Below are 27902 nucleotides of genomic sequence, written 5' to 3'. Positions count from 1 at the left end.
GCGGGCAGCCGCGGTCTCGCAGCGCCTACAGCCCGGACGGCGCCCGGCGTGGCAACCCGGCGAGTCACGGTCGGCCAGGTTTGACCTCCTTTTCGTTGCCCTTTCCTCTCCCCTTGCGAGCGGGGCCGCGCCGGGCGGGCGGCAGCGCCCGGATCGGCCCCCGGCTGTCCCCTGGCGGGGCTGCCCCGGGGGCGCCGCGGCGCGGTGTCGCTGCCCGGTGGCGGAGCGGGCAGGGCGCGGCGCGGCGGCCCCAGGAGGCTCCGTCGGGCGTCGGAGGGCGTCATGCGGCGCCGTCACGACGGAGAGTGACGTCGTGTTAGGTCACCGCGAAGTTACTGACTGCAGGACCCTGAGGTCGCATCAAGCGGTGCCACCACGGCAGGAGGACACTGACGAGCTTGAGGTCGCTGTAGGTCCTTTAAGGTCGAGACTCCTCCCTTCAGGTTGGTAGTGCCATTGCTGTATCCCCGCAGCACCTCTAAAAATGCAGAGCGAGAAGACCATGACCTCCAAGCAAACATGCAAAGCTAAGATATTTTTAAAATTCCTACACCATTCAGAATTTAACATAAAATGGAAATATTTGTACCTAGCATGATGTCACGCTGTGACCTTTCAAATTGCTGTCTTCAGGAAAACGATGTAAAATGATCTTCTGTGCTTTAATGCTGTTTGCTACACACATTTGACAGCGCTCTGCGGGTGAGCCATCAGTTCTGCCATTTCCCTGCGAAGCTGAGCAGGCAGCAGTTGAGTAATGAGCTGGGAGGGGGCAGCCTGGACCTTGAAACCAGGAGAGCTGTTGGGGGTCTGTGCCTGGTGCTGTAGCTGGGGAGCCCTGGCTCACGTGTTGCTTTACGGGAACAACCTCATCAATATGTGGGAAGCAGCAGAAAAAACTGTTTGTAACTCAGATTGTGAAGGAAGTTTTAAATAGCTTAAGTTACGGTTTGTCTGAGTACAGAATTATGCAAAATGAGTCAAATGGAAAATAAAGTTTGCAGTGTTTAAACAGAGTAAGGGCCTTGGCCAGCAGCAAACCTGAGAATGACTTCCTTGATCCCCAAACAGGTCCACTTTGTGTCTCATCATTTCCTTTCTCCAGTCCAACCTTTTATGGCTCCAAAAATATTTTGAAGTTCCAAGTTCAAGTGAAAAGGGTGGAAGAGAGGGGTCTGAAATTCGAGAGGTATGGTCCAAGTGCATTTGGGCTTGTGAACATTTTAGGACGGTGTAGGGCACCCACTATGTACTGCGCAAACCCACTCCTATCGAGATGGACTTCTCAAGCGTTCTCCAGCAGACAAAGGACATCCAGAACATATGGACAGAATGTGAAGTGCTTACTAGAACACAGCATTTTGTTGAAAGCAGAGGAAAACTCTGACAGTGTGATAAGGAATATTTAAATTTTAGAACATTGTCCTCTTCTTCCCCCTGAAATTTATTTTGCTAATTCCCAAGTAGACAGCAAAGAAAAGGAAATTATATCAATGCCTTTGGGGAGAGTGTGATATTCTGGCTTCTCAAAGCTTATGAAGAAGTTTATAAACTTTAAAAATGAACAAAATTAATTTAATCTTTCTAGGCTTGTCAAACTTGTCTCAATTAAATTTTGATGACATAATTAGAGCTTACCACTTCTAGTTTACTTTTCAAAGGATTTCATTTTTAAAGACTGAGGGAGAATGGAGGGCTTTGCAGTGGGAACTGGAGCAGGAAGAAGGGGAGGACTCGGTCTGTGTAGGTTCAACTGCTGATTCAGAGTACTCTATTAAGCCAAGAGAGATGAACTCATATTTTTCCTCCCTTGGGGAATCAAACAAGAAACAGGAAGTCATTGATTCAAAGTAAGATCATTCACTCCACAATTGTAAACAGGGTATTATATGCCTGTAAATATTTCCAGAATCCATTGGCTTGTTGGAAAATATGAAGTAAATTATTATAATCTTTAACAAACAACCCACAATAAAAAGAGTTATTTTCAAACTTCTTATCTGTAATGTTTATACAGTGGAATATTAATTAGCTTGGACGTTGAGAAACTACTTGGCTGGACTCATTGTTCGCTGCCAGAAATCCATCTCCCCAAATGTTTTGTCTGTTGAAAGACAAACATTTTTAACTCCACCCTGTAATATTGCACCCTACCAAAAAGCAAAAATTGTTTCGCTGCTTGATCTGTTTGTGTTTTCACTACCACAAACACTGAAATATCCTACTGTTAACCAGATGTTGAGTTCATCTGTCTCATGTAGCTGTAATTAGTCAAAAAGGAGAGACATTCTAAAAAATCCTAAATAGACGGTCTAATAGGAAATTGTCATTCCTTATTACTTAGGAGAGCAGAATCCAAGCTGTCTGTCCAAATCAGTCTGCAGCTAAAACTTCTGCTTCCTCTGTAAAGCAGGAGAAGCTGCTACTTGGAAGTGGCACCTTCTCCCCTTGAATGTGAAGACTCTGCACAAGCAGAGAAGAGCAAGGATTAGGGACAGGACAAAAGTGGCAGTCCAGGGAGTTTTCTGCCAAGATTAAAAGAAGGGAGGAAATGGTAAAAGACATCGATCACCCAGAGATCTGCTGCTGAAGTGATTGTGCACTGAAAGTTTAGAATGTGGGTGTTGTAGGGTAGGCTCAGGAAACTATTTTAATAACGTGCTTAAATCCCAGCAATTCCATGGGGATTCCTGAGTGGGGGATTCCTGAATAGGGATGGTTGTAACCTCAGGCTTAACAGCTTGAATCATAGCCTGCAGGAAGAGAGAATCAAGAATGGAGCAGTAACCTTCACACAAGTGATTGTGGTGATTCTCTTCTTCCTTCTAATTTAGGATATGGAATGAAAGCAACAAAAAATTAGGGTATGTGAAAGAAAGAAAGTTTTGAGACAGTGAAAGGTTTTCACCTGCTTTCCTATGATGAACTTGAGTAATTTGAGATAATGTATAAGGGAACTAGAAAATAATAACATATCGAAGAAAAGGACTTTTTGGAATCTTGCTTATGACTTTCATCTCTCTTGCAATGCTTTGCCTTTTCCTTTTTTTTACCTGGTATCAATAGCAATGGAAAAGACAAACCCATAGGTCCTTCTCCTCTAGCTGATGAGAGCTTGGGGAAGGAACGGAACTGAGGCTGCCTCCTCTGACAGTGAGAGGAAGGGCTTGAACCCAGGCTTGTGAAGGACTGTGGTAGTCATAAGGAGGTGAGGTCTCAAGGATATCGCTTATTAATCCATGCTAACTGGGTCAGGAGTCACAGAATAGAGATCTATATTGTATGATTTTCCTTTGCCAAACTTTTTCATCACACAAAAAACATTTGCTAGTCACCTTTGCTTGTCAGTGTCTTGTTATCCATGACAAAGGTGACAAACATGCAGCATGGCCGTAAGACTGGTAATTTTTTGTTTGCTGTGATCTTCCAGCTGCCTTCCACTGGATGTTGTTTTTATGGCTGTTATTTTGGAGATAAATTGACTACTTAGGGGGATTCAAGCTTTATTTTCAAAGCCAAACCTGCAGGTTCAGAGCCCTGCAATGGCTAGGGCCTTTTCTTGCAAAGGGGCTTCTTGGACTGAATGGTTACATTCAGCCATCTACTTACTCTCTATTAAGCAACAAATAGTTGGAATACAACAGAGCCCAGTCCTTCTGCTTACACACAGATGATTTTCTTGGCTTCTCAGACACAAAGCATGATGAGCCAGCTCTCATCCTGAGTCATTTTTCCAGCAGTGCTTGTTCAAAAGGGCACCGAGCTTAACTTTCAGAAGTCGTGTGCAGTTAAATGTAAATAAAAGCACAGAATTGACCCAAAATATGTATGAATCAAGATGTCCTGAAATCTGCAACAGCTAATGTAAAGGAATTGGTTTTCATGGGGGGGTACTCTTTAGGGACTCTTTGCTCACCTGCCTTTATATTTGGAACCACAAACTCCCCTCACGTCTCATTAAGGATCTTAAAGACAATTTGAGTAAGCATAAGAATTTTAAACCACTTTTTAAAGAGTCATCTGCCAAACATTAAACTTGTATAAACCCAAATGTGCTACTAACAAAAAGGTAGTTACACCTATATGAGGCATTTTCTTAGCAAAAGCTCAGTTCTCTACAAGCCTCTTCTGTATAAGAGAGGATATATACAGTAACTGAAGATTAAAATGGATGATGTGTCTCTGCTTATCAAGGAAAACATATTCAGCCCTAAAATAAATGGTGAAATAAAATTAGGATAAACCTAAATACTATCGACACAAATTACAGAAATCTTTCCGTTATGATAGGGACTTTTAAAGACCAATGTACTTTTACTAAATTTTGTGAAGCTGTACAGGTACAAAATTTGGAGGCATTCTTGAGAATTATAGAAAATAAGTTAGCATGTATATTAAAAAAAAGTCAGGCATTAAATACAGACTCAATTCGACATGGGGATTTTTTCCCTTTCTTTTTCCAGCGTAAATATGGCTGAAGTTTCAGAGCCAGAAGGTACTGTAAACTGGAAGGAAAGATGCCTAATTCTGGAGTCACAGTTAATGAAATTTCGTCTCCAGGCAAGCAAGATCAGAGAACTGTTAGCAGAAAAGGTAGGTCTCATGGTATGAATCGTAAAGCTGTATAAATTATTTTATTTAATGTTGGGGGCTGATCACATGTCACGGTTTGAGACTGCAAGTACTGGGATTTTCTTCAGGAGGAAAAAAAGCATTTTAAAACAAAATATATGGAAAACAGGTATATTTTAACGCTGTGAAAGAATTTCACACATTAGATTGGCCAGCAGTAAATGTTCATTTTCAAGAAAGAACACACTAGCAACTCTCCTGCAGAGAAAAACATGTATCTGGTAATCACTTTTACAACATTGAAGCTAATATTTACCATGGGTTTTAAGTATTTCAATGTGAAGTGACATGGAAATAATTGGGAAGAAAATTCGTAAGTCTTATTTTCCCTGAATCGTACAATTTACCAGACTTGTTTCTGAAATATGAAACCCACACCGTTGTATATACCTGGCCACATTTTCACAGAACAAGGCGTTCAAGATTACAAAGGGCAAAACACTCTAGAGAATCTTTGGGTCTCTGTTATCATTAATATTGTCTTCAATTAATTTCTAGTTTAAAAGTTATTTTGTGAAAACTCCTTTATTCTTCCTAAGTTTTCCATCGGTTGCTCCCTCCTAAAATAAAAAGAAAATTCAGATCCTTTTATAGTATGTTAGAGTGATAATCCTTTTATTTTATGCTTTTGTGTTAATGCTTCTCCTTTGTGAACTTAACTACACCTCTCTGTGAAGTCATAAATACATTTAGCATCCACATTTAGCCCTCTTTGAATCATTCCCATTTTACTCCATCTTAGTGGGGCCAAGAACTAAATGGTGTCCAAGCAGGAAAAACATCTTTTTTTGTTTATGAAGAACTGTGGATGATGTACACAATTATGTGCTCCCTTCCTTTCCTAATAATGCTTCACAATTTTTCTTTGACAGGTAGATTAACTATTGAGCATGTTTTCATGGAGATATCAATCTTAATTCTAGGATATTAGTCTTAGTCCTTTAGATTTCTGTGTTATGCATCACTTATTACTTTATTGACTGGTCAGTAAATTTTTTAAAGACCTTATTCTAAGTCTTTCTAGTCAGAAAGCTTCTATCATCCTGATTAATAAAATACTATAAAAAAAACTTGGTTCCCCCACTGCCCAGTGCTCATTACCAAATGTCTGTGATTATGTTGAACAGCATATGCCCTAAACAAATCTCTGTTGATCTGCACTAACAGCCACTGGTCAATGTGGGAAGTAATCAATCACCTACTGTTTTTATTGTTGACTGATGTTTATTAACTCATGGAGGTATATTCCCTCTTACAGCTGGCTGTTTCCTTGAAAGACTTTCCAAAATCTAAAAAAAATACATAAATCAGATCTATTTGGGTAATCCTCTCAAAGAATTCGAAGAGCTTTGTGAGCTAACACTCCTGTTTGTAAGGGCCACTTTAACAGTTCCCTCATCTATCACACTTAACTACATGACCTCTAATTCTGCTCTTCCACCAGTTTGCTTGCTACAGACATCAGGCTTACAGATCAATGGTTGAACTATATCATCCAGTTCTTGACTGAATATCATTTGGCAATTTGTTACTATTCACTTTACCTATCTGTGCCCTTTTCTATGGGGATAAAAGAATTCATTTTGAGATGGAAAAAAATGGAATAAAGAACTTTAGTAATTTGTGATTTAGACTTTTTTAATTAAGTCTTTTTATTAAAGTGAACACGAAAAGTTATACCAATGTAAAATTACTGTGTAATAATGAGTTCTTCATTCCAGTTAGCACAGCCCACAGCTGAGTTAATAAGTCATTATCATCAGTCTTGGAGGAGAGCGTCGGTTAAAGTACAATACTGTCAACTGTAACACTGAGAAGATGATTGGATGCTTATACAGTAGAGACTGTCAGATCACAGAATCACGGAATCTTAAGGGTTGGAAGAGACCTTGAAATATCATCTGGTCTAACCCCCTGCCAGAGCAGGAACACCTAGATGTTTTGTATATCTTCTCTTTATATCATTTGGATCCCTACCATTCAGGATGGAAGTCAAGTGGCTAAACACTGGCCATGACTTTTCTAGGGACTTTCCAGCAGCCATAACTACCATATTTTAAGCAGCTGCTGCTGATTATAGCTTTGGCAACCAGAAAGTTAAGATTCATGAGAAGGAGTTCACAAAACTATCTAAGTTCAAAAAAATATTTGAGAAGTTTGAATGCTTTCTGTTTGAATTTTCACTTTGTTCCTTTACAGTCTTTCTAGCACTCTTAACTGCTAGAAATACTCTCTTAAATTAATAGAAATGTATGCATAATTTCCAGTTGGCATTTAAAGTTGGCATTTGAAAAAAAAGAGAATAGGAGGAATAAATCACAAATCATCAGCACTGTGTCTGAAACAAAGCATTCAAAGGAAGATTACTTTCTCATCTGTGAGAAACATGATTCCAAAATAGATTTTAAAATCTTAAGAACTTGTCCTGTTACTGCCCTCTTGTTTTAGTTTGCCTTAGCTTTCTCAGAAATTTTAGAAAAAGCAGAGTTTACGGGAGATGAGTGAAATGTTTTCCATTAAAGACCATGGGTCCGTCAAGTATTCAGCTGGGACAGTTTGATATATTACTCTCCAGAGCAGAGCATTAGCAGACTTTATGAAAAATGATCCTTTCCTCATTTCAGCTTTTTTATATGAATCTTTCATTCATAAACTGGAATTCAGTTGAGGTGTTCTTTGAAGGCTGGTCAGAGCTCAACAGAATTAGATTATATTCAGCTGCAGATTTATCAGTCGTGCGCAATTCACACTCGATTTTCAAAATGGACACTAAAGTCTTAGCTGTATTTTTTTGTATGTTGGTTTCCATTTGTAATGATCTAGTGATTACTTTTCACATATTTTTATTTTTAAGATTCAAAACTATGCAAACAATCATCACTAAAGGGAAAGATACACCTACACTATTTTGAGATTAAACTGTATGGAATGGTTACTGAAAAATATATAGTGTATAATGAAGACCTAATTTTCCAGCACTTGATAGGTGTCCTGATACTAGTGATGGGAGGAGAATACAGCTGTTGTCAGTCTTTATAGGTACTTTATAGACTTGTTACTGGTTACAGAATGAAAGAAATTTACAAAGCACACAAATAATTCTCACTTATTTCTCACAAATAATTCTTACTTAGATTAGCATAGGCTTTTATTTGTGGTTTTGCTTACAATCATCTCTGTGCTATGAAATGTGTACGAAAACACTGGACAGTAGCACCAGACAGTGTTCTAGTTCAAAACAGCAACAGAAATCACAGTACTGTGGTGTGACATACTAAAACCCTCATGGGTATTAAACAATGTAATTGTAGAAAACAGCGAGAGTGAAATTGTCACAGAACAGGTGGTCTCTACAGGAAGGTAAGAGAAATGAGTTGGTAGCAATTCTCCAGCCTTCCTCTTCTGCGTATATTTGAGAGGTATCACTTCAAGATGCTGCATCAGGAAAGAGTGTGCCTCTTCTTACACTGCGTGTGTCACTTGTCAGAAATCACCATTGTTTTTTCCCATTATATTTTTCTATAACTTAGCCAAAAACCAGATTTTAATAAGGGTTTGCTTGGATCCTTTTCAAAATTTGTGTCTGTTACCTATGTGTGGTTATAAATATATTCAGGTGGTGAATCAATTCAGATATTTTTCCTATTCACTAGAAATCAAATACCTTTGCAAAATAGTTTTATTTAATACTGCCCCTGCAAATAAATGAACAATCAAAATGAGAAGTCTTCAATTTATTCTTCTAATGTATGTGTTCTAACTTAAAACAAAAACAAAACCAAAACAAAAAAACCACCAAAAACCAGCAAACTATTTACTGGGATTTTTAAGTCCAGCAAATATCCTTGTAGCTCAGCAGTTAAGGAGTTCAAGAAATTTGCATTACAAATGTGCTTCAGCAGTATGGCTGCCAGAACTTTAATTTTGTAGTGAACTTGGGGAGGAGAGAGGAGCAAAGGAATATACAATGTATTTAGAAAACTAATCCATTAAATTTTATTTGTTTGTTTGTGGCTTTTGTTTGCTTTCATTTCGCCAAGTGAAGAGTCTGTATTTATAAACCTAACATGTAAAGAAAGAGACCTTGTTGGAGTTTTAAGCAGAAGCTGCTGCTGTAAGTGGGAGAGGTCTTTACAGGAATTTAAGGAATGATGTAGAAGTATCCTTAGTACGCCAAATTTAGGATGGTCATGGAACTGAGTTTTAAGTAGAAGCACTTATTTTAATGCAGCGTGATTCTGACACATGCAAAGAGTTTACTAAAAAAAGCTTATTTGAATAAAAGATTACAGTATTCTACTGCAACTTTAGCTCTTAGCTAACATTGCATGTCATAGGAAAAGACTTTCATTCTTTTAATAGTAAGTACATTTTTCACCTAAAATATGTGTGCAACATCAAGTATAAAGTTAATGTTTTTCCTGTCACTAAAAAAGTCATTTTAGTAGAACTGCATAGCTAGTTCAATTTCCTCTTACGCAGCCTTCACTGAATTTCTCTTTCATCAGGTCCCATAAGGACTGAGTATGGCACTATACCAAATGTTGCAATTATAGGCTGTCCAGTCTTACTCCAGATATATACCCTCAAGTTTGTTTCCCTCAGTGCTGAGGGTCGTTATTTTATGCTTTGAATGATTTTCAACAAATATAAATGATTTAGAAAGAGGATTCTTTTCATCTGTGTACTGATTTGTTTGCTTTTAAGCATCTATTTGAATATTCTTGATATACATGCTCAGCTGGTAACCAAGTGTGAATATAACAAATGCAAAAATATTTCTACTCTCTGCACAGATTATGAAAATTGAATGATAACTGATTTTTAGGCCAAATGCTATTTTCAATACATTCCAAACCATAACACATTCTTGACTTTGTTTTATAACCCAACAGCTAAATCTGTGTCGCACTGTATTTTTATTCATTTTGTAGGCATAGTTATGGAAGTCATTTGACATTTCAGAATGAAGCAGATGCAGTGTGTTGTGTTATCTGTGGCATGACAATTTCAAGATTAATGTTTTCAGAGGAAAAGGCCATAACACATTTGACTTGTGATTGCCAATATGAAAATTGTAAAAAAGCACGACGAGTATTTCCATTTGCATTCAAATGATTATGACAAGTAAAGTAAAAGGAGCAAAATACCATAGTAGCAAATTATCAAAATGAAGGTTATTTTTCAGTATTTCAGTTGCTCTTAAAAATTTTTGTCATGTAAAATAATTCAGATCCAATTAGGAAGATACAACCAGGAGAAAGTGAGGAAAGTTAAAGGGCATAGAAGTTAAAAGATTATGTGGTTGAAGTCTTAGGCTTGTTTATGCATTTTTAATACCTATACCTTTTTCACTTTAACTTTATCTCTTGTCTAAAAGTTTATGCCATGCTTTTTTGTAACAGTGGGGTTTGGGTTTTTTTACATCACTGTTTTTCATGTCTTAGACCTACATCGATTCTAGGGAGGGTGGAGATGCAAAGAAAAAAGGAACTCAGGAAGCAATAAATTAGCTGTTCTTGTAGCAGCCAGGCTGGGTAATGGCATGAAAGAGCACAGCGCTTGCTGTGACACCAGAGGATGAATATTTCTCCCCTGGTGGTACAGAGATGAGGGCATCCATACCATTCTAGCTCACCTGACATGGATAAGTTGATGGAAGTTGTGGAAACTGTGATAGTTGGCAGGCACCTGTGCAGATCATTAGTCAATCTAGAATTTGTTGAGCATTTCACTTGTAGGCGCTACAAATGTTTTTTCTCCATTTTTCATGGAAGGAATCGTTTTTGTAGTTAGAAATTATCCATTTCGTTTTCATTCCCTCAGAGAGTATTTTCAGGCCTTAAATATGTGTTGTCATGTCTTCAAACTACACTATACTGCCTTACATATATCTCTGGAATCTCTTGCTCCTTTACCATCTGTGTTTCCTAGGTGTCCTATACACTTCATTTCAGTCAGATTTTCAATTTTTTAAACTTTGGCAGCAAGTGGTGCTTTTCATCCTTAAGCCATCACCTCTCAGGCAGTGGCAAGGAAAAAAAGACCTCCTGTTTCAGATGTTCATGTTGTGGCTTTAATCAGAACTCACAGTTCAGCGAGACAGAAGCAGCAGAATTTCCACAATTGCAGTACAATGATGAAAACAAAGCAGGTGCCTACCTTTTAATACAGGTGAACAACCATTTGTTGATACATTTACCTTTTATTTTAAGCACTAGGTGAGACTTCTTTTTCCTTGCCTGCCAAAGTGCTTTGGTACAGTCTCGCTGAACAGTATCTTCACATCTTTCAAGACATCTGTTTGTGCTAGAGTGGCAGTCTACATAATTTGTATTTGATCTGCAATTTAACTATCAAGACAAGATGTGAGTTGGAAGAGCCAATAGGCAAAAAGAGTGAATGCTCTTAGTGTTTTACAAGGCCTAGGAAAGTCTTACAACTGATGTTGGGAAAAGCACAGTTATTCAGTCAACATTACGTGCTGCTTATTTGTCCTTCACTATACTGTCCTCCCAAAATGCCACTGCTGGATTTGACTTTTAAAGTCTGTATATTTACTGGCAGCAGTCCTAGACTACTAATTCTGGAAGAGTTCCCTCCCTGGGCTTTTCTGTTCTATATTTTTAATTTCTATCGTTTCCAGAAGAAAACACTAATTTTACTACAGTGAACTCAACTGAAATGTGAAAGATTGTTTTTTCAAATGTATTTTTCAGTCATTTAATAAGCACTGGGAAAACCTTTTGAACAAAACAATTATTCTTAAAATTATGTTTAAATATTGAAAACAAAGAAGTAAATTACAGCTCAGTGGTAAAACTGGTCTCATGTCATGCAGACTGATAAAAATTTTGAGCCTAATCATTTTGGAAACTGAGCAGATGGAGACAATTTTTGTAGGTTTCACTTTGTTCCAAGGAAACACTTTTGTGCTAAACACAGTTCATGCAAATGAGTTGAAGCACTAAAAAGAAGTTAAGAGAGACTTGAAGTTAAGAGTGGCTTTTGCCTAACTAGGAGAGCAGTACCAGAATTTGCTGTAGTAAAAGTGGACAGGATTGTCATTCTGCACATGAAGACTATAGAACTACTAGCCCTCTTAAGAAGAAGGAGGAAGAGCGTATATATGCGTATGTACGTGAATATTTACAAACATGCATACATACATATATAAAATTGGTGCCAAAGACCTAAATTGCTTTTATGCTCCATATTTCTGACCATAATTGAGGCAGAGATAATCCCTGTGGTGAACAGTCTGAAGCAAGAAAAAGATAAAATGAAGAGGAGTTTGTTACAAAGCAAATTTGTTGCCATTTAAAAAACAAGTCAGGACTGCCTTGTTCATGTATTGAAGAAGACTGGAGAAGGAAAAAAAGGGAATGCATTGAAAAGTGGCAGCTTGCAAGCTGCTAGGTTTTCAGCACAAAGCTGAGTCTTCTAATTTCCAGGCTGTGTTTATTCATCACCTGTTTATATCTACTTACGCCTTTGAAAGACAGTTGTAGGTATGTTTATCCCTCACTTCTTCTGTTTATTTATAGAAGCAACTATATACCCATGTTTCTTTAGTTTTGGTAAATGCTGTGTGGTGTGAGGACTGTTAGTTCACCAAATATAAAAATGGACAGATTTACTATTTTTCTTTTTAGGTGGAACATTATTTTTTCAGCCACAGATGGTTTGGGCCTTTTTTCAGGTGAGGAAGAATTGAAAAATTGAAATGTAAGCTAAAAAAGCAGACTCTAAAAATACTATTCTCCGGTCACTGGAAGTTCTGCACTTAACTGATAGACAAACTGTATTTCTGCTACAGAAACATGAGGTTTTTACTCACTTTTTCATTTTTGAAAACTCCAGCCTATTACCAGCATGCTTTGAAAGGCTTACAGAGAATTGAAGCTTTTCATTTCATTCATTAATGATCGTGTTTTTCCCTGTACTTATTTAAAAAACATTTCCAAAAAGTCTATGTGATACTACTGTGTTGTTTATAATATTGAAAATGTGGAAGCTGTGTATTATGTACTGATTATAGTATAAATTTTAAATGTGAATGGGACATGTTATTACGTTGAAAATAGACTTGGACTAAAAAAAGAAGGTTTTGTTCCTATAAATAATGTATATTTTTCAGATCTCAAAAAGGAAAGAATTACAACAATTTTTATTTTTAAAGAAAATATTCCCTTTAGAAATAACAGCTATTTCAAATATCAGGAAAATTGTCAATCTAATGCAGTAATTTCTAATGCACATTACAGGAACAATGATCTGTATATATATGTACATAAATGAAAGTATACCTACACACATATGCATACAAATATACCTGTTGGTGATTTTATGCAATACATGTTTTAATGGAATGAAAATTTCTTTACTTGCACAAAAATAGATGTTGAACATTTCTGAATACAGTCAAGAAACTTTCAGGTGACCTTTGAAAAAGAATCACTGTATCATTTGCTTTTTTATTGTAAAAAAATCTCAGTGACTGTATGTTGTTCTTCAATATCCAGACCTCTGAGGCAGTACACCTCTTTGTTTTTATTGCTGCCACATTTCTTCAAAGCATTCACTATTTATTCACATGTGGCATTTCTCTGTTTATTGTTTGAACAAAAATAGCTCCATTTGATGAGTGTCAGATGTAGAGTGGTTATTTCCTTACTAAGTTTAAAAACAAATCTGTTTCTAACAATAGATACTGTTTTCCATAATTTAGATAATTGTTGCAGCGTGCACTAACACATTTACTGAAAATTCTAAGAGGAACTTTTTGCTTAAAAAGAGAAAGTGCAGGTTAAAGTAGCAGTCTATTCTTCCATACCTGTGTTGATACTGTTTGTTAGTCAGTATGCATGTGTTTTTTGTTCATAGGCCTAAAACATTAATGCTTTGTATTAAAGACCATAAAACCGAAACCAGTATGGATTATGATAGGACACCTCTTAATCCTGAATGAATTTTGGAAACAGCCTGTACCAGTCATAGATGTGCATGACAAGAATATTCATTACAAGGGTTTGTTGGACTGGGACACTATTTCAAGTTACCTCATTCAAGACATGATGTTAAATTAAGCTTGATTATCTTCACATGTCAAATGTTATCAATGACATCCTGGCCCTGCATGTTTCTCCTGGGAAGCCAGCTTTGTGCTTGTTCATACTTTACAGGCTGAAGTTAATTCAAGCAATCTCTAGCCTAGCAGCTGATATATACCATTTAATTCCAGTGTTACTGGTGATTTGCATATATTTATGTAGAAATAAGCTCTCAGAGCAGAATTCTAATTCAACAGACTTTTCTGTTGAATTATACTTTCTGTATTCTATTGAATATTCTTTCTTTATAAAGTCAGAGTTCATCAATATTCAGGTTGTAGCCATAGGTAAAGGTTCTTTCTTCTGCCTAGTGGATGAGGGAAAGGCTGTGGATGTGGTCATCCTGGACTTCAGTAAGGCCTTCAGCAGTCTGCCACAGCATTCTCCTGGAAAAACTGGCTGCCCATGGCTTGGATGGACCTACTCTGGCCTGACATTGTCTTCATTGTCATTGATTAAGAGAATTTATCACTGCATTTTCTTCTTGACAAATTCAAAGCATGACTTTTGTTTTAAACAATTAGCTATTATTCCAATCACATATTTTCAAAAAATGTTAAAAAGCACATTTTCTCTCTCTCCTCTCCCTCTCTTTATGTAATGCTGTTATTGTTATGAAACTTCTTACTAACTTGAGAGTTGGGCAGAGAGGAACCTCATGAGGTTCAACAAGGACAAGTGCAGAGTCCTGCGTCTAGGAAGGAACAACCCCATGCACCAGGACAGGCTGGGGATTGACCTGCTGGAGAGCAGCTCTGCAGAGAGAGACTTGGGAGTCCTGATTGATAATAAACTAACCATGAGCCAGCAAGTGCCCTTATGGCCAAGAAGGCCAATGGCAGCCTGGGATACATCAAGAAGAGTGTGGCCAGCAGGTCAAGGGAGGCTCTTCTCCCCCTCTACTCTGCCCGGATGATCCCTCATCTGGAGTCCTGTGTCCAGTTCTGGGCTCCTCAGCTCAAGAGGGACGGGGAAGTGCTGGAGAGAGTCCAGTGCAGGGCCACCAAGATGATCAGGGGACTGGAGCATCTTTCATATGAGGAAAGGCTGCGGGAACTGGCACTGTTTTGTCTGGAGAAGAGGAGACTGAGGAGGGATCTTATTAATATTTACAAATATCTAAATAGTGGGTGTCAGGAGGTTGGAGCATCTCTTTTTTCTATAGTATCTAGCAACAGGACAAGGGGTAATGCGATGAAGCTGGAACACAAAAAGTTCCATTTAAACATAAGAAAAAACTATTTTCCTGTGAGGGTGAGGGAGCCCTGGCACAGGCTGCCCAGGGAGGGTGTGGAGTCTCCTTCCTTGGAGATCTTCAAGACCTGCCTGGACATGTTCCTATGCAACCTGATATAGGTGGACCTTCTTCTACAGGGGGATTGGACTAAGTGATCTCCAAAGGTCCCTTCCAACCCCTACCATTCTATGATTCTATGATTAAGAGGAAGGTTTAAGGTTAGGTTTTTTTTGTGAACAGAAATCCTTCCCTTGGAACTAGTTTCAGTCTTCTGCCCAACAAATTTGATAACCTTTAGGGTATCTGAAAGCAATATTTTTTTTTCATTTTTCAGGCAAAATTATTTTGTGTATTGATTAGAGATTATTTATGCAAATTGGAAAAACATGTATATTTTAAAGGTTCATTATTGTTACAATAGCCAATGCAAAACAAACTTATATGAACTCTAAAGGGAAAATCGAGACTTAGTAATTGATAGGTAGCATAAATTATTGAAATAATGGCCAATTTAACAGAAGTGCTTATGTGCTGCAACTATGGTATTCTATGGTTGCTGAATAATACAGATTGGTTCTTTTTTAACAGAAGCCACCTAAAATAAATTGAAGACCCTTTAGAAATTTTCCAGATAAAATCTCACATTTAATTGTTTCCAGAAAGCTGACTGATGTATCTATGTTGTGAGATCACATAAAGTTTCTTGGCATACCTTCTTGAAAGAGTTTACTCTTAAAGAAACAAAAATAAACCTTGTTCTTCCAGTTTTAATCTCTGAATGCTATTTGTCTTGGTGATTGTTCTCTCAGTTCCTTTGGCTCCTGGCTTTACAGTCATCTTAGCAACAGCTTTATTCAAATCATATTACTTGTCCCAGTAGTCTACAGGAACATGTGATTATTATATTCCTGGTCCTGTGCAACAGTAGCTATTCCTAGCAAGAAGTGCATTGTAAAGTTTCAGGGCAGAAGCATGGAAGGAACTTAGGTGTTTAGTGCACTGTATTATCCAGAACTCACATTGCTGTGCAGAAGAGCAGTGCTGCTGCTTAATGCTTATACAATGGTTAAGAGAGTATTAGATACTGCTAGAGAGACTAGTTGTTTTCAGGTTTAAGCTCAGTTGGAGCTAGCTGAGCTGCAGTGGCAGCTGCGCAGACCCAGAAGGCAACATTTTCAGGTTTTATTTCCTTTTATTAAATATGCCAGGTTTCTGATAACGACTTCACAGCTGACATGAATTTTACATATGAGATATAAATAAATTGGCGATTACTCCTTGGAAATCATGTGCATTTATAAATTGTTTGACTGTGAAGACTGATGAACAACTTGCTACTTACCAACAATGAATATCATGATACAAATAGCTGAAGGATTTTGCTGTCATGATATTATAGAATATTAACAATGTTCATTATTGGTATAATAGCTTTATTTGTACTTGGTTTGTCATAATGCTTTTACTACAGTGGAAGGGTAGTTGACCATATATTCAGAAATAACCTCAATTTCAGAATCTTCAACTCATTAAAAAAGAAATGTCTTAACAACTATATTAAAGCTAATCTTGTACACCAAACTTCTATTTCGATGTAAAACCAAAAAGTCAGATGGAAAGTAACCTTAGAATTCAAAATTCTGAAAATTAAATTCAAAGTTGCAATCTCTACATGAAATCACCTAAGTATGAAATTAAATACATGCGACCTGAGAGGAACAAAGAAGGCTCATCTCCCCATCAGTCTGTCTGGATTGTTAGTATATGAACGATAGAGACAATCATTTCCTGAGAAGAGTTCTTAACGAAACAACTCATTGGAGACCTGACCATAACCATGTGTATTGTGAAATGTTTCTTGCTTTTGTATTGGTGGTGTGTTGCGGTATTATGATCAGACTTCAGGTTTTTGTATTGCATGAGAAAGTACTAGAAGGTCAGTCACAGCGCTTTTTTATGTTAGTGAAAACTCATTTTCTCTGTTTTCAGTTTTTGATTGATAGGAAATGATGACTCTGTGTCCTTGTCTGGATGAGGTGCTAAAAGTACACAAAACTGTTTCATGTGATTGACAATATAATTGGGAAGAGAAAAAAAAGAGAGACAGAATGAAACTGATTATTTTAAAACACAGCAGTAAACTGAGAAGTAATAAATGGTTTTCATTTGCATTTTCATATCATGCTTTTCTATGAAAAATCTGAAAGTGAATACTGAGTATCCCAATGTTAATTATTTGATCTTTCATCTTCTTCAGATGAACTGATGTCTTAGCTAGGTATTTCCTGAGAACCAGTCATTATTTAAGTCATGGGACTAGTTATTCCAAATCAGTTTACTTTCTAAAGAAGACATAATTGTATTCTTCACTGAAGTCAGACTACAGAGCTCTGAACAAAATGTAACAAAATGTAAACAATTTCTTTGTGACCTCTTTTATTCCATATTGTTGGAAAAGCCTTCAAAATAAATCTGTAAAATGCAGAGCTTTCTGAGACCCAGGGGAAAGGTTGAGACTATTCTTTTATTAGGCATCATTATGATCAGGGTCTCTTATCACTCAAAAGTGACCTGCACTCCTCCATGTTTTGCTGGCCACTATCTTCATCTACTTGTAATGTGTCTTTTCACATTTTTTTGCCATGGAGTATCTGAATCCACTGTATATCTTCTGCCACATATCTCCCTCTTATCATGCAGAGGGTGGGGCAGTCTGAGGCCTTGTAGCACAGTGCCTCCCAGAAGCTAAATATTGTTGCCTTGAGAAGAATTAGTAGCCAAATTGTATAATGTGCCAAGAACCCTATACTCTTGCCAGTTTTGGAAGGACATATTGGAGCTTAGCACTTTCTAGGACTGTAAGCCTGCTAAAGGAAAATTTTAGGTCTATTGTCAAAAGAATTTCTATTCTTGGCAGCAGGGAAAAAAAGCTGTATGTCATACAGCAGCCACAAAATTACACTATGACGAAAAGTGAGTGTTTGGGGTTTTTTTCTGTCAAAGAATCTAAACGGTGTTTTAATATGGTCATAATGATGAATTATCTTTCCAATCTGACACAGTGTCTATTCTTTTATTTATTTTCCTGCTCCTTCCTTTTTTCAAAACAGACCATTAAAATATGTTTCACTGTGGTATTTCTGGCAACAGGCAGAAGGCATGGCCATTTTACTGTATATTTTTATGTATCTGCAGATGCAGCAGCTGGAGAAGCAAGTTATAGATGCTGATCGACAAGCAGAGAGAGCTTTTCAGCAGGTATATATATACAAATTGAAAAATATCTCTACTGGCTATATGCATGTTACTGTAATGAAGAGAAAGTCAGAAAATTGCATTTTTCTTATGTATTACTCAAAAGGGAGAAGATGATAGTTTCTTTTTACATCTACATGTTTGTCTTAACAGAAATGTTCTAACACTTTTCTCTGCTCACTATCCATTTCAGTTCAATATAGCCAAAGCTAGCAGCATGAATAAAAAACAGATATAGATAATAAGCTGCTTCATTGATGGATCATGAGTCTTTCATATGTGATGGATAGGAAACAAAAATGGAAACAATGACCTATTTTAGAAAGTCTGTTAAGAAAATAAAACAAGGCTATCCAATACAGTCTCTAAATAGGATTATTCTATGTTGGTTTTTCGTCCTGTAGAAGTTACATCATTTAAAGAATGAGATTGTGGGTAAATATTTAATCAAAGTTGCCTTTTGGTTCCAAATGGCAGATAGAGCTACTCGAGACATTTTATGAACATATATCTGGTATTATCTAAAAATGCTTTGCATCTTACTATGAGACAGATCGAAACTGAAACTTGTAAGCATAACAATGTTCATTCACTAATTTGTAGTTAAAATACATTCCTGACTACAGGCCAAGTACTTTTTAGCCATTTTTTAGAATGCTTCTGGTAATTTCTTGAGGTTTTTTTATACTGTGCAATTGTTTATTTATTAAAACATGGGTTATTAGGCCTAACGACAGCTCCCTATGCATAAATTGCGTTCCTCCTATATTGTCATTTTTAATAGCTTGTATGTTACAAGGCTAGAAGCCTCTCAGTGGTAATAACAAAATCTGTATAAGATCTGTCCAAGTTTTGCCAGCCCTATTGGTATTAGATGCATAGAGAGACATAACAAACTGTGGAATTTCTTCTCAAATAGACTTGAGAACTTTGCAGGGTTATCTTGAATCTTAAGTGCAAGGGCAATTTTAACAGTCTGTTTTGTGATTAAATTACTGTCTTTAACTCGGAGTATTATGTTTCTTAAAGTCTTATGTTTGATCTTCCAAAATAGGTACAGGTCATGGAAGAAAAATTAAAAGCAGCTAATGTTCAAACAAGCGAATCAGAAACCACATTGTATAAGAGATGTCAAGATCTGGAGATCCTGATACAAGATAAAAATGACATAATACAAAAATTGGAGCAACAACTTGAAGAACAGGTTAGAAATAACGGTGTTACAAAATATGAACTTTGATTCCATTCTTAATTATACAAAAGGAAAATAAAAATTAAGATCAATAGAGTACAGAAGCATTTAGCATTATTTCTGTTGTTTGATTAAAGAGAATCCCATTAGATGTGTATCATTTGAATAAGGTTTATTCACTTGGCAACTATGCTCTGGCTTCCCTTGAAAGAATATCTAACTTCTAAGAGAGGAAAGATGTTCTTCCTCTTCCCTGTCTCTGATGAAGAGCTTTCATTTTACGTAGAGGAAAGAGGAAAAGCAGCCTTTGTGATGTTTTTTAAGTCTCCATGTATTGTCCAGGAGATTGAACTACTTCAAGCAATCTTAGGACTTGTGTCTGAGATACTACTCAGGCAGACTAGAATACTCAGCAAAAAATGTGCTTATGTCATTTTTTTCCCCCCAGAAGCAAATAAGACTGCAAGAAGCAAAAATCATAGAAGAGAAAGCAGCTAAAATAAAAGAATGGGTGACAGTCAAGCTCCATGAGGTATAACTCTTACTGTAATACTTATCTAGAAAACGCGGTGGTGTACCTGGATATGTCTTAGGCTTTTTGGCTGTGAAAGGGCTTTGTGTCAGAATAAAAAACATGCTGTTCAGTTTCATTGAGCTATATAGTTGGTTGCTTGAAAGAGGAAGAATTAAAACAACAACGCAGAGAGAAGAGTATCCATGTCAAAACTAAATTCTGATGTTTTAATTTAGTCAGCTAATATATCTCGGACCTCTTTATGGAGAAAGAGCCCAGAATTCCTCTCTGGAAGGTCTACTCACCTCCATTAATTGAGAGATTAGCTAGCAAGCTGAGTTTGCTCAAGCAGATGCCTAAAGTGTGAATAATCCCCAGAAAGCCGACCAAGTCTGCTGGGGCCTGGCAGAAAAAAGGACTTGATTTTTTTTTTTTTTGATGCCCACAGTACTCTTAGTCTTAAACAGTTTCAGGGACACCAGCGCTCTTCTCAAAAGGGACAAGCTGATCCCTTGTTTCTCTGCTATGGTGAGATAACTATGTCTTTTTCCGTGCTTAATGCTACCAGTTTTGATGTGCAGCTGTGTTTTCTCCTCCCTGTGTATATAGAATTAAAAAATCCCCATAAAAGTTAAAATCCTTCTCTGCTGTGATGAACTGGAAATTATACTCCCTCCAGTTGAATTAAAATATTCTTTTTAAAGTAAGAAATTAGAAGTAATACTTACCATTAAACTGTGAGAGGAGGTTTTGAAATAGTTTAATAAAAATGCAGATGACTCCAACTATTTACTTAGTTTGGAACATGGAGAATCTCATCTAGTTTCACAGAGGTGGCTGGGTGTTACTCAGTGGGAAGTGGAATTGCTGGCGCGCCTCTTTGTGATATGAGATACTTGGGTTCAAATCTTCTTTGCCTCCTTCAGAGCAAGAGTTTGAACCAACACTTGTTGTTCAACTACCAACACTGGTAGCGAACCTACAGCAATGGGTTGATGTTTTGTGGGGTTTTTTTCTATAGAGGTCTTCTGCTCTGTTTTTCAGTATCTGGTTTTTTTAATCTTTGCTGTGGGACAGTAGGAGGCATTAGAACCATCATTCCCACTAAATCCTCTGCTTGCTCTTGGGTTCACTAAGTCGCACAAAAGTTTGTCATTCTAGCCCTCTGCTTTTATTTTTAAAAGCCAATGAAGATTTCTCTTAATTATTAAGACTTTTAAAAACAGTCTTGGGCTTGCTTGATTGCAGGATGATTTTGCAGAAGTTGCACAAATAATCGTTGCAGGGAATTTCATTGTTCAGAATAAACAAATGCGTAAATTGGCATTAAGAGAAGTAGCAGAGGGGAGCTTACCATTCAGACTCTCTTTATCCTTGGATAGGCAGAAATTCTAAAAACCTAAATGATGTAATGACTTTAAAAATTGTTTCGCTAATGGATGAGATTACATTTATATTCTTTTAGCTAGAGGTGGAAAATCAGAACCTTCGCTTGATCAACCAAAAGCAAACCAAAGAGATGAAAACAGTACAGTCTAAACTGCAAGGTAAATGTACAGAACTTCTAAAAAAACTTTTCTATACATGGCTAACTTCTTTCTTTTCTCCATTAGTTTATGCATCCACATAACAAAGTGTTCTGTGAAATCACAAAGATTTCACGTACTCTGAATTGATATTGAAGTGTCTGCCCATGAAGGTGTTGGGCAAGCAAGAATTTAGTCTTTATGAAAAAGGCATGCAGACAAAACCACAGTGTTTTTTCATTGGTTGAATGGGTATATTTGTTATTCAAGAGGTTCTGCAAGTAGCAACATTTAACTGGATTTATGTTAGGTCATTGCTTTCACTTCTTTACAGGATAGGTGGTTCTGGCACTGTTGAGCAATAGATGAATGTCACTCTTCATCTGGTTTTTCTAACAGATGCTCAGCTGGGAATCAGAAGTACTACATTTGATAGCAGTGATCCAAAACCTTAATTCAGCCACAGTGTCCCCAGATTTCCCTCCAAGTGGCTATTGTTAATGTAAAAATTGTAAATATATGAAAGAGGAATATCCCCTCCAAAGAGCATTATTTTGCAGTAATCCTGTTCACCAACTTGAGTCCCTCTGAAGGTTCCCCCAGCTCTCTCCATGCTTGGTTGACCTGACAACATATTGTCATCTGAAAACCTGGCTAGTTTGTTGCTTAGCCCTCACAGTTTGCTACCTACCTAGCACTCATTTCTTGATAATGTATCCCATGTATATATGTACATACACAGATATTTTTTAATGTCTGTATAAGTATATATGTGTACACATATACACTTAACATTCATAATATATGAAAATCTAAATATTTACAAAACACATACATACGCAATATGAATCTTTTAGTCTAAGATGCACTTCTGCTAATGGAATTAGTGGAATTATTTTGTTTCTTTGCATATTTTTTTATGAGTAGCAATTCCTTGTACTTCAGCACTTAACAGCTTTAGTCATCCTCTTCTCATAGATCTAATCAAAGGTTTTTGAGACATTAAGAATTTGTCAGCTGTTTTTCAACACACTTCTACTGATATTCTCAAAAATAATAAGAAATTTATTAGTGTTTGCAGTGTCCTTACTGGTAACAGCCTATAACTGACAATCATTTGGTACAGTTTTAAACAGCCTGCAGGTTTGAATAAGGGCCTGTTGTTCCTGGATCTGCCATAGAAAGGACAGCATTGTTTCATATCAGTTTCTATCAGAATAGCTATCCTAAGAATAGATTTTAAATTCTTGAGACAGTAAATCATTTTATGCTTTCACCTTCTCTTGAAGTCCTTTATTTATACTTTCTAAGCCTGGTAACTTACTCCTTTATATTTGCTGTAGGACCTATTACAGATTTTCTGAATATTTTTATCTCAGAGGAGGACACCACATATTTTAATGCTATTGTTCAACAGTCTTTCCCATATTATATATCCTAGACCAATCCATGGGTTTCATTTCAGTCACAGCAGTACAAAATCAGGTATTTCCACTAGGTTTTCATTAACTGCGTATTTTATATCTCATCACTGTGAAATTGTTAGAAGTTTTTTTTTTTCTTTTAATACTAAAAAATTTATCTTTAAGCACTAGAAATGTAGCTCTAGGTTTCTTTTGATATGGGGAAGGATCAGATTTTTATTCCTGTAGTAATTTCTTCATTCTGTTTTTGCTAAATTTTAGTAATCTTAAAAAAAAACAACTGCAGAGTAAAGAGACCAGTAGCATAGCTTGCTGTATCCCATTAACACAGTTCTTCTGAATTACTATTCTTCAGAAGCTACGGGTAAGAAATCTGTTACTTCAACACAAAAACCTGGAGAGTGTCAGCGACTAAGCGGTTTGACTTTTGGATGCTTTTCAAATAGAGCAAGAAGTCCTCAACCATCTCCTAAGTTTGAAGAAATATGCAAGTCTTCATCTAAGGAGCCAGACTATACTGAAGGCAAAAACATTCCAGGTACTTTGTCACCAATGCTGCTATTTTATTCTGACACAGGTTGAAAACAAATATGGACAAATATGTCAGTGTATGCAAACCAGCTGTTTTTAAAGTACATAACAGTGCTTTTTCCCTCTTTAATGCCAATCTCTATTACTAGGCAAAAACCCTTCAGAGCAATGGAGTCTCCATAATACTATTAATACATTGTTTGGCAGCGTGTAGTAGTTGGCAGGTGCTTTGGCTGCAAAGGGAAGGATTTGGTGTGGCCCAGGTTTGCTCCACAGTAGCATAGGAACGTGAAAGCTGCCAGTCCCCCAGGGAGGGCTGTCAGGTTTTTATACCTCAGTACAGTCTCACCTAAGTCCAGTTTCTTAGAATCACAGAATGGTAGGGGTTGGAAGGGACCTCTAGAGATCATCTAGTCCAATTCCCCTGCCAAAGCAGTCCACCTAGATAAAGTTGCAGCAGAACACATCCAGGTGGGTTTTGAAGACCTGCAGAGAAGGAGACTCCACACCCTCCCTGGGCAGCCTGTGCCAGGGCTCCCTCACCTGAACAGTAAAATAGTTTTTCCTTATGTTTAAAGGGAACTTTTTGTGTTGCAGCTTCTTTCCATTACCTCTTGACCTGTTGCTAGAAACCATCGAAAAAAGGGATGCCCCAACCTCCTGACACCCACCATTTAGATATTTGTAAATATTAATGAGTTTTCCCCTCAGTCTCCTCTTCTCTAGAGTAAACAGCCCCTTTTCCTCATAAGGAAGATGGCACCAGTCCCCTAATCATCTTGGTGGCACTGTGCTGGACTCTCTCCAGAAGTTCTCTGTCCCTCTTGAGCTGGGGAGCCCAGAACTGGACACAGTACTCCAGATGAGGCCTCACCAGGGCAGAGTAGTGCGGGAGGAGAACCTGCCTTGGAAACAGATCAACTTTTGTGACTTCATACTTTAATGTGCACTAAGTTAAAATCTTTGGCTTACACAATCCACTTTGATTTCATACAACTATTTAGCATTAACTTTCCCAAGTGGCTATGTAGAAAAGTCCTAGTTCTTTGCATGTGCTTCAACTCAGGAGGGGCACATAGGCCTCACTGACACACTGCAAGCTGTAGCTCTCTGTTGCAAAACCAGGTAAAAGTGAACAGCAAAAGCAAAGCTATTTTTAATACAGCGTGTTTCCCTAAGCAGTTTTTATGAGCCTGTCTTGTATATCTTAAGTATTCTCCACTGGGAATACAATAATAGTTTGCAGAAGAAATTTGTGCGTATAAACACTGGAGAAATGCTCAGAATAGTTTACTTGTTAATGTAAATCTTTTCTGACAAACTTTTATTAAACTTTAATTTTCCTTACATTTAATAAAGCAGCTAAACTTATATGCAGTCTTAAGTCCATTTCTAAATTTTTATTTGTTTATTTTCATATATATGTGGTTTATTTTAAAATAGGGCTCCACTGCTTATCTTTACGTGTACTGCCATTTTTAGTTTGGCTAGAACTTCGAGTAACATCTGTTGTAGTTGTTTGTTAAGCATTGCTGCAACTTCAGTTGCATTAAAAAATGTATCATATTTTTCTTAATGTTTATTGTTTACAATATTAAAAAACTTACATATGCTATGCATTTGCAATTATTTCCTACTTGATGACAAAATCCTTCAGCAGTCAAGTTTGCTAAAGTAATTTTCTCATGTTCATGGTATTTCTCCTCTAGAGAAGGATGTCCTGGAAACTACCTTTGCTGGTCCTGCACATGAGTCCAATAAAGGACAAAAGTCATTACAACAAAGTTCCTCTGGATCAGAGCAGAACAAAAATGTGAGGACAAGCTGTTCATTCAGAGATATAGACAGCGACATGTCAAAAAACTCCTGCACTACTGGGAGTGACTGGAGTTCAGATGAGGAGGGAGGAGACAATAAAGGACTGAAATCCAGGTGTGCATCAACCCTTTCAAGCCACACATCTGAAGAGAATGCAAGGTACAGTAGAGTGGGAAGTGAAATGTACTTGACAGCATCTGATGACAGTAGTTCTCTATTTGAAGAGGAGAGTTTTGGTGTGCAGAGGACGCAGCACAAGAAGTTATACTCCTGGCAGCAAGGGTCCCAAAGAAAAGGCCAGAACAATCCAGGTGGAAAGTGCAACTCTGACTTCACAAGTAAAAAGAAAGACCAAGATAGTTCTTCAGATGAACTGAATAAGAAATTTCAGTCTCAGAGGCTAGATTATTCATCGTCATCCAGTGAGACAAATACTCCGAGTCCAATTTTAACCCCTGCTTTGACACCCAAACACCCGATTCTGGCAACTTCTGCAGGTTCTCACACAACACCTTTGGAGTCTCCTTCAGATTTGCCACCTCCAAAGTTACGGACTCCTAATGTGTTTAGTATAAATTCAGCATTAGCAAAGAAACACCTAAGCCAGCCCCAGCTGAGTTCTGACAGAATGTTTGGTAGAAATAGAAATGCCATAAGCATGATACGTCCGTGGAGACCTCAGGAAACAGACATTGATCTGGTGGATGGAGAAGATACGGATATTTTAGAGAAAATGGAGATTGGTTGTGATGAAGGAGTGTTTACCTATGACTGCACTGAAGCACAAAATCCTGAAGCCCGGGAACCTTGTGATACAACAAGAAAAGGTGCTAGCAACAAACCTCCAACACCTCCATTACACCGATTCCCATCCTGGGTAAGTGTAATTATTGATATTTTTCCTACTGGTGAACTAGCTCATTTTCATGCCTCTACCTTTCTCACTTTCAGTTTGATGAGCAGAGAGGGTATTACCTATATTGGATCTAGATGATAAACTCAGAAGCAAGTTTGATTTGAAACACAGTATTTCTGCTGTTGAAAAACATAGTCACGTTTTTTGTAAATAAGACCCATTTTTTGTCATTGCCACAGCTAAGTTACACATGTCCTTTTGAGTGGATCAAAGGAAGGAATGATTGTGTCTGTATTTATAATTTTTTCTTAACATTAACAGAGCCTCAGAGTGCAGGTGTCAATACTTTTGCTATAACCATTGTACCTCTCACAATCTAGACAATTAAGTCAACAGAAGACAACTACAGATTACAGAAGTTATTGACCACGTTTCCAAGTAAAATTTTAAAGCCATCAATCAGGGAATTAAAATAGATATTAATACATGTTACACAAAATCCAAAATTAACTGTGTCAGGACGCACTGATTGTGCAGTTCCACAGTCAGAGATTTATTAATGATTCAGAGATGAATAATGCATTAATGTAACAGGTTCTCTATAGATATATTTTAGTGCATATTCGTTCATATTCTTATTGTGGCCTTTTAAGACAAAGTGGTTGAAAAGTTGGCTCCTAATGGCATTTCTCTGTTCTTAACATACAACCTTCCATTGAAAACATTCTCATTATAGCTTCTTTGGCCCCTGATAACAATATTTTAAAAAATACATTACCTACAGGGCAATCCTTTTGTGAAAGAGTGTTGAAACAGATTATGGATGTGATGGGTATGGCATGCAAAACATGGGTGCATTTTTCAGCTGTTACTGATGACACCATTTTATCAACCATTTTACCACATTGTTGCATGAACAGAAAGACTAGGAGATTAAACGGAAGAAAATTGTCATGTTTTAATTATCTACTGTCAAATTCATTCTGCTTGTATAGGAGAGCAGAATTTATGCTGTAGCCAAATCTGGTTTAAGGATGTCTGAAGCTTTCACCATGGAATCTCTTAACAAAAGTAAGTGGTTTAGCTGTTCATTGTCTCACCAACAAAAATTATGTTCTTAAAGTGATTTGTAAGCAAGGACTAAGTGTCCCATGTTCCTCTAAGATATTTGCATAAAATTTCAGTTTTCTGCTACCTAAAACCTAACAGATCACAGGTTATCTTCCCATTGTCTCCTATTACCTTGCGTTTTGACTATGTGTTGAATTTGTAGTTTGTGCTCTCCAGTTTTCTTTGCAATTCATTTTGAAGATTCTATACCAAGGTAAGAAATTATATGTCCAGTTTGGTTATTGGTCATGACTACAATTTATTTGCATACCTTAAACCATCGTACATTTAAAAAAGCTATAAATCTCACATCCAAAACAGTTTAGTAGTACATAACTATTAGCATTTATGCAGTGCAAAAAAATACATTTGAATTTGGTCAATTGAGGGGTAAATTAGGAAGGTCATTTATAGAATGTGTTGCTTTTTTAGGTGCTGTTTCACTCACTGCATACTCCATATCTGGATTATATACATCTCTGATATATAAGAACGTGACCACTCCTGTCTACACCACTTTGAAAGGGGTAATTGTATTCCTGTTTAAATGAAATTTTTACATACCATTGGGCTTCACATCCAGGAACTTTCTGTTTTGATGCTACCATGCCAAATATGCCCTAAGATGATGTTTAGAGATCGCAGAATCCCAGACTAATGGAAATGTGAAATAGCTGAAAAAAAAAATACTGCT

General features: G+C 37.2%; 1 protein-coding gene across 4 annotated transcripts in view; it reads left to right on the top strand.

The window, feature by feature from the left end:
• The window catches only part of PLEKHH2 (pleckstrin homology, MyTH4 and FERM domain containing H2), a 54957-nt gene continuing 27055 nt past the window's right edge, over nucleotides 1–27902 (top strand). The window contains exons 1-10 of one of the 4 annotated variants that reach the window (XM_061990029.1): nucleotides 1–78; nucleotides 4464–4593; nucleotides 18178–18240; nucleotides 19292–19441; nucleotides 19878–19961; nucleotides 21409–21490; nucleotides 23249–23431; nucleotides 25134–26119; nucleotides 27094–27169; nucleotides 27641–27735. In XM_061990029.1, the coding sequence (XP_061846013.1) occupies nucleotides 4471–4593; nucleotides 18178–18240; nucleotides 19292–19441; nucleotides 19878–19961; nucleotides 21409–21490; nucleotides 23249–23431; nucleotides 25134–26119; nucleotides 27094–27169; nucleotides 27641–27735 (1842 nt within the window). In that variant the 5' untranslated portion in view covers nucleotides 1–78; nucleotides 4464–4470. Of the gene's footprint in view, nucleotides 79–262; nucleotides 444–1164; nucleotides 1190–4463; nucleotides 4594–18177; nucleotides 18241–19291; nucleotides 19442–19877; nucleotides 19962–21408; nucleotides 21491–23248; nucleotides 23432–25133; nucleotides 26120–27093; nucleotides 27170–27640; nucleotides 27736–27902 lie in introns of those variants that run through there. The other 3 variants (XM_061990028.1, XM_061990030.1, XM_061990031.1) reach the window with 3 other exon arrangements.

Source organism: Colius striatus, chromosome 2 (genome assembly GCF_028858725.1).
Source record: "Colius striatus isolate bColStr4 chromosome 2, bColStr4.1.hap1, whole genome shotgun sequence".
Classification (NCBI taxonomy): Eukaryota; Metazoa; Chordata; class Aves; order Coliiformes; family Coliidae; genus Colius; species Colius striatus.
The sequence above is the reverse complement of the archived record's forward strand: the minus strand, read 5'-3'. Positions and strand labels throughout refer to the sequence as shown.